Source organism: Panicum virgatum, chromosome 6K (assembly GCF_016808335.1).
Source record: "Panicum virgatum strain AP13 chromosome 6K, P.virgatum_v5, whole genome shotgun sequence".
In the NCBI taxonomy this organism is placed as follows: Eukaryota; Viridiplantae; Streptophyta; class Magnoliopsida; order Poales; family Poaceae; genus Panicum; species Panicum virgatum.
Genome location: NC_053141.1, coordinates 35,934,205 through 35,946,919, shown reverse-complemented (window position 1 = coordinate 35,946,919; position 12,715 = coordinate 35,934,205). Strand labels below are relative to the sequence as shown.

The 12,715-nt window shown below is 43.6% G+C and overlaps 1 protein-coding gene across 2 annotated transcripts; it reads left to right on the top strand.

Moving 5' to 3' along the window:
- The first annotated feature begins 698 nt into the window (after nucleotides 1-698).
- LOC120712383 (type IV inositol polyphosphate 5-phosphatase 9-like) lies at nucleotides 699-2,904 on the top strand. Of its 2 annotated transcripts, none has more exons than XM_039998148.1 (6): nucleotides 699-1,095; nucleotides 1,210-1,317; nucleotides 1,420-1,714; nucleotides 1,804-2,006; nucleotides 2,104-2,376; nucleotides 2,468-2,904. In XM_039998148.1, exons 1-6 carry the CDS (start codon nucleotides 1,061-1,063, stop codon nucleotides 2,607-2,609), a joined length of 1,056 nt encoding a protein of 351 aa, XP_039854082.1. In that variant the 5' UTR covers nucleotides 699-1,060; the 3' UTR covers nucleotides 2,610-2,904. The 2 variants fall into 2 exon arrangements, with proteins under 2 accessions (XP_039854082.1, XP_039854083.1); XM_039998149.1 differs by having other exon boundaries at nucleotides 1,062-1,095; nucleotides 1,427-1,714.
- Nucleotides 2,905-12,715: the final 9,811 nt, after the last annotated feature.

The window sequence follows — 12,715 nt, the reverse complement described above, 5'->3', positions numbered from 1 at the left end:
GAAATGTATAACATTGAGATTGGAAAAGGCGTGTATTTTTGTGTTAGAAAACATGGTAAGTGTGCACACTAAAATGACTAGATGTTATGACACTAGTTGGAATAAGAAAGGGTATATGTCCAGACTATCTAGTTTGGTAAAACTACATCATTCATCAAATAGACAATTTGGAGGCCATGTTCCTAAAAATATGTTTACGTATGTGCACGTAAAATCTTATCTTAGAAAAAAAAAGAAACAAAAGCGATATGGCGGTGGTAAAGAGCCTTAAAATTTGGCTTAGATAATTTTAGGCTCAGGTCCGGACCTGGCTCTAATCTTATACAATTTTGAGCTAAAAATTGTAAGAGGCAAGATGGATTGTGAGTAAACCACTAGAGACATGATCTGTTAGCATCCCTAGATGTGGGTGGTATAAAAACATTTCTAAAAATTATTATAGTAAGACAAGCCACGCACGTTATTTGTGTGGGTCACCTTGCTTGTTTGTTTCTGTTATCCTGTGATTAAGCAGAAACATAAATGGCATGCCTATCAAATCTATCGTGTGAGATTATCACCCTGTCATAAAAGAGTTAATTCTTTGCTGGTAAATGAAAAACTTCAGATTTTGTTAGGTCTTCGTTCCTTAACAAAACCAGCTGGCACGGAGACTTCGACAGCTCCTTAATTACCAAATGCGTGGACGCTCAACAGGCACCTCCTGCTCTTGCCACAATCATATCTAATCTACTAATCTAGTGCCCCACTGCCCATTCTCATTGTGCCTGATGTCTCCCTGTCCCAGCTCCAACTTGCCTCACCTATATATCTTCTACGCAAGACTACTTCTGCATACCTGAGCCTGAAGTTTCTGAACCTTTCCCTGCAACCTCATGCCCTCCCATTAATCCTTCAAGGCTCCCTCCCACTCCCACTGAAAGAGCCACCAATTAACCCTGTGCTGACTTGTCCCAGTGACGTGAACCCATCGCCGGCGATCGGCCAAGATCGGCGGCGAGCAGGGTGCCGGGTCATCGATTCGATCGTCTCCGAGTTCGCAGCCTTGGAGAAGGGCAGCATGCAAGAGGGGCACGGCGAGACCGTCAACTACAGGTGGGCGGCGGCCATTGCAGCAGCACCTCACCTTGCCTTGAATTGAGCTTGCTTGTCAATCCAATTGCGATGGTGTAGACGAAATCTTACCACGACCTGTTGTTGTTGATGCAGGGTGTTCGCCGGCACGTGGAACGTCGGCGGCAAGGCGCCGCCGGATGATCTTGACCTGGAGGATTGGCTGGACACCAAGGCCGGCTCCCACGACATCTACGTTCTCGGGTAGTCCGCTATTGATCCTGCTGATCCATCCATCATGATCGATCATCAGCAGTGTCGTCGTCAAGTTGCTGCAGTGAAGATTGATTTGCACGTACGGTGCAGGTTCCAGGAGATGGTGCCGCTGAATGTGAGGAGCGTGCTCGGCCCCAAGCAGAGATCGGCGGCCATGAATTGGCAGCGGCTTATCGGGGACGCACTGAACGGCGGGAGGAGGAGCGTGATGGATGGAGAAGACGCGGCGATGGATCACGGACAGGGCGCGTTCAGGTGCGTCATGAGCAAGCAGATGGTCGGCATCTTCGTCTCCGTGTGGACGAGGAGCGGCCTCCGCCGGCACGTCCGCCACCCCGGCGTCTCCGCCGTCGGCGCCGGCGTCCTCGGCCGGCTCGGCAACAAGGTAGGCGGCGGCGTCGCCGCGGACGTACGCATGGCGCACCGGAGGAAGAACACTGGCATGACGGCGTGCGTACGCTTGCTTCCACGCAGGGCGCGGTGTCGGTCCGGTTCTTGCTGCACGGCACGAGCTTCTGCTTCGTCTGCTGCCACCTGGCCTCCGGCGGCGGCGACGGCGACGCGCTACGCCGGAACGCCGACGCGGCGTACATCCTCGCGAGGACGAGCTTCCTCAACTCCGGCGGCGCGCCGGCGCCGGCACCGGAGGAGCTGCCCAGGAAGATTCTTGACCATGAGTAGGTCGCCTCAGCGAAGCTCCTAGTGGCACAGGCAGCAGCAGCCGGCAGCTCCTTGATCGAATCCTTGCCTTGCCTCCCGCGTGTGTTCTCGCAGTCGGGTGGTGTTGCTCGGCGACCTCAACTACCGGATCGCCATGGACGACGCCGAGGCGCGGCAGCTGGTGAGGGCCAGGAAATGGAGCATGCTGCTGGAGAACGACGAGCTGCTGCTCGAGCTCGCCGAGGGCCGGCGGTTCGACGGCTGGCGCGAGGGCCACGTCACCTTCGCCCCGACCTACAAGTACCACCGCAACTCCGACCAGTTCTGCTGGTGCGCCGACGGCGGCGCCGCCGCCGGCCGCGGCAAGCAGCACCGCGCGCCGGCATGGTCTGACTCTGACACGCCCAACTGAATCGATGATCTTGCAGGTGAGATGATCTCGTTCTGACGCTGTTTCTGCTGCCAATTGTTTTTGCAGGTGCGACCGGATCCTTTGGCGAGGGAAGGGGATGAGGCAGATCCGGTACGAGTGGTGCGGTGGCTACAGGCTCTCCGATCACCGGCCGGTGAGGGCCGTGTTCCACGCTGTGTGTGAGGTGGTGGAAACCAAAGCATGTTAACTAAGCTGCAGGCTTCTGTCCTCTGAAACAGTTAACAAACGAGATGCTGTAAATTTTACAGAAATTCGACAACAGCTTGGTTTCCTGCATCCGTTTTCAAAAATAGGGCCTCGATGATTTACCTGAGGATGAAAGGCTCTTGTTTTCGCCTTTGTATCTGCAGGTGAAAATTCATGTAAATTTCCTGTTCTTTTCCCCTGCTGAAGAAATGGAATCCGGGGATCATTGTCCAGTCGATTCATGTACCATTAGGATGCAACCTTTTATGGATTGAATCGATGATATTTTTTCTTACCGTTTACGCCAGTTACCATATGATTTAATTTAAAGACACATTTTTTCTCGAAGAACCGTTAAAGACACATTTTCTCTGCTCAAGTTTAATCAGACCTACAAAAAGGATATATAGGTATACAATGATAATATTGTGAAGCATTCTCGACATAAGTGAATGTTAGATATTGCAGATTTTAAATGCTCCAATTGGAGTTAGGTACTTGTCAACCCTCATCAGACAAAGCATTTCAAAATGTATCCAGAAACCGTGACGACGTTTTCTTAGCCTTAGCCTTGGCCTTGACCTTGTTGGATGCCTTGGGTTTTCAGATACATATAGATCAATCAGAAGATGAGAGACAAACACTGCCCTGAATATTAACTGTCCTACGGCATCAGCAATGTCAACAAACTTCAGCCACGCATCAATACTGCCGGTGGTTACGAAGCTGCCAGATATTTTCAGGCGCAGCAATTCATGGCCTCAGGTTTCAGCATATGGGGCCACATATGGCCGTGCAAGTAAGCATGCTTGAATAGCAACAATAGCAACATGCGTTCACATGTTGGCTGACATATGCATGTTTCTGAAGCAGGCAGCTACCTCTAAGGCCCCGTTTAGTTTCTAAATTTTTGTCTACAGCATCTGTCACATCAAATTTTTAGACACATGCATGAAGCATTAAATGTAGTTAAAAGAAATAACTAATTACACAGTCTAACTGATTCACACGAGATGAATCTAACGACGTTAATTAATCCATGATTGGACATTAATTATCAAATAACAACGAAACGTGCTACAGTACCCAAACCCAAATTTTTTCACCAACTAAATACACCCTAACTAATAATCTGCCATCACTTGCGTGCTCATGTATTTTAGGACCTGCGGACTAATCATGTTTTTGGCATAACTCTGTTCAGCTAGCTGTGGCTGGTGGCTGGTGCTGATTTGTTGTAAGAGAAAAGTACTGCTGGCTGGCTGTGGTTGGTGGTTGGTGCTGATTTGGTGTGAGAGAAAAATACTGCTGGCTGATTGGCTGACGAACAGAGTAACTTGAAGGTCCTACACAGAAACTGTCAGCATATTAGGTTTGGTCAGTGAATGACCATTGGAAAAATGCCAGCAGTGTGGCCAGTATTCGTAGATACGTCAGTTGGCCCACGAACAAAATTTCTTAGGCTTGCATCCATGGCGTGCAAGTACTTCACAATTGCGTATCGTAATGTTAATCAGAAGCTGGATCATTTTCTTTTTTGGTAGAAGTCCAATTTATAACATCGAACTGTCAACTATCACAAAAAATTTGACCTTCAACCTTCAACTACAAAATTGGATAATGGAGGCTTTTCAAGTGTCGAAACTATACAAGTTTGTCGAAACCAGGCAACTTTGACCTTTAGAGTGGTTTCAAATGTAGTTTTTCTTTATTAAATTAACAATATTCAACACTAACGGAAAAAAATTATTTGCTGTGCCAGTGGTACTCGACAAAGCGATAAACGCTACTACAGAACACGACATTATTCCCGGTTGCCAACTACTTTTTATCCCGGTTTTACAACCGGGATACCGTAGCCGGGATAAGTGTGTCAAAACCTTTTGTCTCGATAGCTATAGACCCGGGACAAATGTGATTTTTTCATAAACAAAAAATAGCTCGTCTGCACACGTAGGGCTCGGCTCATCTACGCACGCGGGGAGCTTCTCACAATCACAAAATCAAATGCAATCACAAAATCAAATACAATCACAAAATCAATCACAACCACAAAAGATTCATTCACAAATCAATCCCAATCATATATACATATTTGAAAAAAGAAAAAAAAACTAAGCCTGGCAAGGCCGCCACCGGGGGTAGCTGGCCGCCGACCGCGCCTCCCGCCGGAGCCGGCTAGAACGGGCCGCGCCAGGCCACGCGAAGCCGCCGCTCGCTGGGCCTGGCCGCGCCTCCTGCGGCTCGCCGGGCACCCGCCCGCGCCGGGCAGTCGCGTCTCGCCGGACCCCGGCCCACGCCGGTCATGGGCGGAGGAGTGTCGTCGCTGCTCCCGCCTGCGCCGATGCCTGGCGGCGGCTCGCCGGGCCGTGCCCGCGCGGCGGCTTGCCGGCCCCGCTGGCGGCGGCGGTGGCCGCTAGAGCTAAGGCAGTGAGGGAGCTCTGGATCGAAAGAGGAAGGGAGGAAGGGGATCAGAAGAAGCTCTGGATCGAAGGAGAAGAGAAAGAGACAGAGGAGCGGTGCTGCGCAGATAAATAAATGCGGGACTTGCTTTTGTCCCGAGTGGACGCTTCACCCGGGACTAAAAAGTCTCCTTTAGTCCCGGGTGAAGTCACCACCCGGGACTAAAACATTTGGTCCCGGCTGGTGACTTCACCCGGGATTAAAGATGACTTTTTACTTTCAGTTGGAGAGTTCATCCGGGACAAAAGCTATTTTTTTATTCTTCACCTGTTCTAGACTTTAGAACCGGGACTAAAGACTCTATTTGTCCCGGTTTCAAACATAGCCGGGATAAATGTGTGGGAAAAAAGACCTGTTCTGTAGTAGTGAAAATCTCTCGGCCAAAAGTTATAACGGCCGGCGCTTTTCTTGACAGCTGCCACACGTGGTGGTAACGTGGCTGTAGTTTGTCCAGTGTTTTTTAGTTTTTTGCCTAGTGCAGTGTACTCGGCAAATATGATATTTTGCTGAGTATTTTTTATTTACACTCAGTCGATGTACTGTTTGTCGAGTGTCTGATGGAACGCACTCGGCAAACTACCAGACACTCGGCTACTATGAGGGTTTCCGTTAGTGCAAGTTTAAACTAGAAAATTATAAGTAATTCATTTAAATAAGAAAAATATGAAATTAGTATTAATTTTTAACTATAGCTATCTATTGGCACTCTACTTTCTCAATAATTCGGATCCAATTTTTTTATGTTTCTAGTATTTGTTTGCTTGTAGTTATGCCTATTATTTTGAATAAATAAGATTCAAGTAGATTGATAATAGATATGTTACATCTTTAGAAAAAATTGGATAGCATTATATTTTTTATAATTTAAAATGAATTAGTTGATTTTTAGACCCAACTATAATTTTAAAAAAAATATAAAATCACATTTGAAACTACCCTAAGGACCAAAACTTGTGCGGTTTCAATAGTTGGATGGCCTTCATTATCCGGTTTTGTAGATGAATGCTGAAGATCAGACTTTTGTAATAGCTCGAGAATGTGAACTAAACATTCCCCTTTTTTACACATGGGTGTGTATATGGCCTACCCGACTTATACAATTATATGTACTAGTCTATCTCCCTGTGCTCCCACACAGGCTAGTTAGAGATATCTAATAATTATCTATCTCACACTTTCTTTAATCAATTAGATATTCTAATCCAGTACTGTAAAGATAATTATTTATCATTATGTAATTGTAATAAATGTGATAGGTTTAGTTGCTAACAATTTTTTCTCGCTTTGCATCACACCTCCATATATGTTTCATATGTATTTAATTGAACACTTTTGTTTGAGCTATGTGAACAACATGAAAATTGGCATTCTTATCACTTCTCTTATACATGAATATATGGTGATACACACATTATGATTAGTATTTTTATATAAATAATATATTACTAATAATAAAAATAGTAATTTAGAATTTTATATTGATGTGTTTTACAATTTTATTATAATAATATAATTTTGATTCAAATTTGGGATTTATTTTAACTTTTTATTATGATATCATTGGATAATATATATATAAATTTAGGGTGTCATTTGATATTATTTTATAATGGCATAAGTGGGTAATTTACATGAAAATTAGGGTGTTACTTTCGATTATTTTTTATATTGGTAGAGGTGGGTAATTTAGATACATATTTAGGTGTTACTTTAGTCTGTTTTCATAATAGCAAAGGTGGATAAATATTAGAAAAAGATAATAGATCCAATGGCTATTATGATTAGAGTTACCGAATTGATGGCTGCATATTTCTGATTTTTGTGAGAATTTATAGGATTTCTCTATTTTTTTAGACTGCCCACCTAGGGTCCTAGGTGGCTTCACCTGGAGGCTTCAAAAAGAGCCTCCAATTAGTAATAATAAGATTATGATACATTGTTGAGCACTGTAATGATAAGAATACAGGTTATTTTTGTGTATACATCTATGTCTATACAAATTAAGTTGGTAAGATATAATACTTCAAATAAAAAGACTAAACATTAGGAGAACTTGCACGACAAATGATTGAGCAAAAGATCCATTTAAAGAAGCACGAATTGCATGCCGAGCGAGGGCTCCCAAAAAATTGTAGTCGGCTTTGCTGCAACTACAGTGAGAAATACCAGCACTACAGTCGACGCATCTCAAATAATATTCATGATGGAAACCGTGTGGCATGGTCTCTCATTCTGTCAACCTTCCGCCATCAAACTTTTTTAACGCCGCAGAAGAATCTATTATCTTATTATTTGGCCAACAAACGGAGCCTCCACGTTCACTCTCAAGGCCTAGAAATTCACACGTTAATCGAAAAAAATAGAAAAATAAAAATTACCCACCACTGCCATTCTGATAAAAATTAGCCTAAAACACCCCTGTGCCTAATTAAAAATCACCCACCAATGCCATTAAGAAAAATTAAATATAAAATACCATTTAGCTATGTATCAGTTACAAATATATACTATTAATAAAAACTAAAGCCAACAAAAATCGATCAAAATAAAATGAAAATAAGAATAATTATCTGCATAATATTATTAAAGCTCAACAAATCAAATTGTTATTATAGGTAGATCATAGTTGAATCGTTTTAATAAACAATAAGACATAATTTACGATAATGAATAGGATGATGTATGGTAAAAAAATAGTATAACCTTTAAGTAAGGATACAACGATATGTAAATTTTTGAATTTTCAATACTAGCCGCGCAAATGCGCGGGCTATAAGCTAGTCTTGTGTAAAACACATCTCCTGTGCAGACAGTCCATCGATCAGACTCGATCACGTCATCATCAGTGAAACCACATGTGCTTAACGTATGTTTCATCAGTGCAATTGACGACGACGACGACGACAACGCCGCGTACCTTGCAGCTCAGCAGCCTGGTAGAGGTCACCGTTCGACCGGCCGATCACGCCGTGGGTGTCGTGGCCACGTTTGATGCATTGTACGCACCACGGACGGCGGCGCAACGTCAGATCGATCGCATCTTGCTGGTCTCCATTATCCCTGAGATGATTCCCGTACGACGAAAGAAGAGGCCCGGATCAGGGCACGTGTGAGCCCAGGACCCGGTTGTTGGGCGCAGCCATCACCTCAGAAGCTACTCCTAGCTATAGCTGCTCATCGACCAGCAGATCCCCATATGGTCCATGCATGGAGGGGACCGGGCATTCATCCATCGATCGGCGTCGACGGCACGCCACGTATCGATCGATCGCTCGTGGATACAGATACAGCAGCCAGTACTAGCTAGCTTCTATTTGGGTCGTCGAGGCACCTCCCCGATTCGCAGGGCCAGCTGCTTTTCTAGGGTTTCATGAGTTTCATGAGTGTGCACTCGACGGTTTCGTGCAGTGCAGGGTCTGGGCCGTCCGAGAGGAGGAACAGTTCAGAGCTACTAGCTAGCTTTTTCATTGGGACCGGCTGGCATGCATTTATGATCGATCACCGTGCAGGGATTCGGTTCTTGACGCTTCCATCCATTCAGATCGATCTAACCGTAGTTGGTAATTAATGTGGGGTGTGTTTAGATCCCACAAAATTTCCAAACTTTTCAAACTTTTCATCACATCTTCTATCACATCGAAACATTAAATATAGTAAATGACCCATGCATGGAGTACTAAATGTAGCTAAATAAAAAACTTAATTGCATAGTTTTGATGTACGTTGCGAGACGAATCTTTTGAGCCTAGTTAGGTCATGGTAGGACAATATTTACCACAAACAAACAAAAAGTACTACAGCGTGCTACATTGACCGATGTGACTTTTTCTCCCACATTTTCCCCATCTAAACACAGCCGTGGTACCTGCGCACTGGAAGCTTATGAGTTTCCGTTACGTCGTCTATTATTCCAATGCAAGACTCTTGCTATTTATTCCAATTCTCAAACTTTCCCAAACGCTTTTTTGCTCCATGTACAAGGTAGAAGTGTGGTGGTTTATTAATTTAACTAGCTCCATCGATGCCTCCATTGCTGGATTATGGCAGATCGAATTTCACCCATTTCTTCGATTTTTTTCGGGTAACAGAAGTATACAACAAAACTATCTCCAGTCCCTATTTCTGAAGATGCACACAAAAGCCATATTTACTTCTTTGCTTGTTTTTTTTTAATGAAACAGGAGGGGGTACTCTGAGAAGGAAGAACCACACGGATCGGAGACTGAAGGCGACAAAATGTTACGCCGTGATTTGGTTCATTATTACGGACTCATTAATCAGACGAGACCATGCACTAATCGTTTGCTTGTGACTTTGTGAGAAATGCATGACACACATCATGTTGTGGTGCATTAACCCTTTCTCCCTTCTTCCCAACAAACTGGGCAGGTCCATTGTTTCTTGGTCCACCGAGCATTCACCATCAAGAATTTAACTGCTAATAATCTTCAGGAAAACGCATGCATGCCCGAGATGCAGCAAGGTAACTGAAACTTTTCCATGGTTGGCCTGTCCATGTCAATCGGAGCTGAATTGGCAGCGACGATAGATCTCGAGGTGACACGTGTGCCAGTCCCTGCTGAGATAGTACGTGCAGCAACCGCCATGCACAAGCTGCTCAAGCAGATTGAGAAGCTAGCTAGCGGACCAGTGGTGAGGGCACCCATCAGTAGTTGCATTGTGTGATATCTAATACAGTGTGACCTGTGCGAGGCCTGCATCTTTTCGCTCGCACAGTAGAGCTGTCTTTTCTAGGGGGCCGGGCTCGTGGCCACGCAATGCAATTGCCGGTGTAGTTTGCTGCAGGACGTGCAAGGTCTACGATGCTAATTATGGTACTGTACCTGCCCTAAGCCTAATGGAAAGCTTCCAAGCTTTAGGACAGGCAATTATTCAGTTGTTGCAGACGTTTCCGTTCAGATCGAACAAGTTGGATCGGAGGAGCTTCGCAGGCAACCAGCAGGACCATGTAGTACGTACGTTACGTGGCATGGAGCCGGACAGTTAAGGGTGGAGCCAAGAAGTCATTTTTTTCATTGTTAGGGGGGCCAACTATACAAATTTAATCAAAATTTAAAATTCTAATGGAAATTTGGGGACCATGGGGGCCAGGCCCCTGCCCACCCCCCTGTCTCCGCCCCTGCGGACAGTGAGCACTACTAAAAAATGTTGATTTGTCCTGGTTGGGAAACCGGGACAAAAGGGGGTGCCCTTTTGTCCCGGGTCTGGCAACCGGGACAAAAGATGACCTTTTGTTCCGGTTGGTAACAACAACCGGGACAAAAGGTGCTGCCAGCGCCCACGTGGCTGGCGCACCCTTTTGTCCCTTTTTCTTCATGTTTTTCTTTTCTCAATTCTTTTTCTATTTCAATTATACTTTTGCATTTCAATTAAACTTATGTATTGGAATTCAGTGTGTATGATCTCCACTAATATATACATATATATATAGTTACTTATATAATATTTGTCCTAGATAGTTTTCATATATAAATTAATTCACTTATATATATATATACACACACACACACACATATCTATACATGTGAATTCCTTTACATATGAAAATGTCTAGGACCAATATTATATAAATATATATATATACACATATATATTATTGGAGTGCTTATATATATAATACATACATACTCCATCATATTTGCATAGATATATTCGTTCTTAATTACATAGGTATATTCGTTCTTAATTACATAGTAGAATTCGCCTTTTGGAAATTTAATACATACATACTCATAAATAGAAATTTAATACATAGACACACATATATATTTACATAGGTATATTCGTTCTTAATTACATATATACGCGTATATTATCATATTTGCTGTGATTGTCAATATTAGATATTCCATCATAGTATAATTCGCCTTTTGGATCGAGGACTTGCTCAACAATAAATCCGGAGAATTGTTCTTGAATCGCCATAATCTTTTCCTCCGGTATGAGTTTATCGCGCATCTCCTCGACCTATGGAAAAAGGGGATAATTAATTTCGACTAATTAAAATACGAGTTTAAATATTAACAAGTTTTTTACTTACTTCCTCCTCCCAATCTGTCCAGCCCTTTGGAGGACCTACCAGACCATGGATGTTCTCGCATACATAGTATGCGCACAATACAGTGCCTTGTTTCTTCTGCCTCATACACTTTAAAAGAGAAGAAATTATCAGGTATTTACATGAATATATAATAAAACTAATGAATCGTGCAACGAATCATCCAAGTGCGTACCGGGAAATCTGTCTTGATCTTCAATTCCTTGTCAAATTTGCCTGGATAATTTTTAGCGAATTCTTTCCAAATCCTGTGCATGATTAGAACAATTATAGTCAAGTAACAAAGTGATTCAAATTATCGGTCATCGACGGAGTTGTGGTAGAATTACTTTTTCAACATGTTAAGAAGATTTTCGTATTGTTCTAGAGGTCTCCTCAATGAGTCCATAACCACGAGTAGTCTCTTCTCGGGAATTATGACAATTAGGACCCAGTGTTCACTGCAAGATTATACGGAGGCAGTTCTTGGTAGTTAAGGTTTAAACAATTCGATTACAGAATAGAAAGAGTTAGACGGAAGGAATCACTCACGCAAAGTTGTAAGGAAACAATATCATTTGCTTGTTGTGATGAACGCTTATGTACTTGAACAAGTTTTGGAATATCTCATCGGAATTGTCACGTAGAAGCCTCCAATTATAAGTAATTGGGTCGATGAAGCCGAGGTAAGAGTATCCTTTTCTTCTGCAAGTATGTATCTCCATTGTACATGATACCGAATAAATCAAGAGATCAGTATGTTGAGATCATGCAAAACAATACGTAAGAAGAGTAAAATACTTACAGAACCCACAAGCCGACCATAGAGATGTCGAGGGCCTCCTGATAGAATAGTTGGTAAATTTCTTCCCAGTTTATCCATATAATGGCCTCCCCCCGTAAGAAATCGTCATCTTTAATCTTTACGCCATGCATGAAGATGCAATCGGCCATCGCACGCATGTAGTGCTGGTGCAGCTTATACATTTGCGTTGGAAGCACAGACACTACTTCGGGGGGTACAAGAGTTTTGCCGATCTCAAACGTCCATTTGACGACCACATCGGCCTTTGGAATATCTTCTCCCCCTGCAATCTGAGCCGCTGTCAGGTTTGATTCTTTCAAAAATGTAACAAAGTCTTGTTCTTGCGTCGTCTGTCCCACTACGAGAGGCTCTATTGATTGTTTCTTTTGGGCTCCGAGCTGTGGAACGTCAGACGACGACGACTTTGATTATCTCTTCTTTTTCTTAGTAGTTTTGATAATTGTACGTTCGTAGTCTGAAGGGGGGTCTCTCGGAATGAATTTTCTCTTATTTGCTTCGCACATTCCCTTAAAAAATTTCAAATCTATCGGATTTATCACTTTCTCGGGCTCCGGCTTTGGCTTCGGCTTGAAGTGCTCTTTAACTCTTTCTTGAGTTATCCGATCGCATTCTTCAAGGCTCATGTCCCAGGGTTTAATAGGAGCCTCCTTGGTTTTCTTCTCCTTGTCCTTCTTCTTTGGAGGCTCCTTAGCCGGTGCAGCTACCTTCTTTGCCGGCGGCCGTTTCTGCTTCTTTGCCGGCGGCGGAGGGGTTGACCATG

Excerpts from the sequence above, each read along its gene's own strand:
- LOC120712383 (XM_039998148.1), top strand. The coding sequence starts at position 1,061 with ATGCAAGAGGGGCACGGCGAGACCGTCAACTACAG. Across the intron at positions 1,715-1,803 it reads TCGGCCGGCTCGGCAACAAG|GGCGCGGTGTCGGTCCGGTT; the intron begins GTAGGCGGCGGC and ends GCTTCCACGCAG. Across the intron at positions 2,377-2,467 it reads CAGCACCGCGCGCCGGCATG|GTGCGACCGGATCCTTTGGC; the intron begins GTCTGACTCTGA and ends TTGTTTTTGCAG.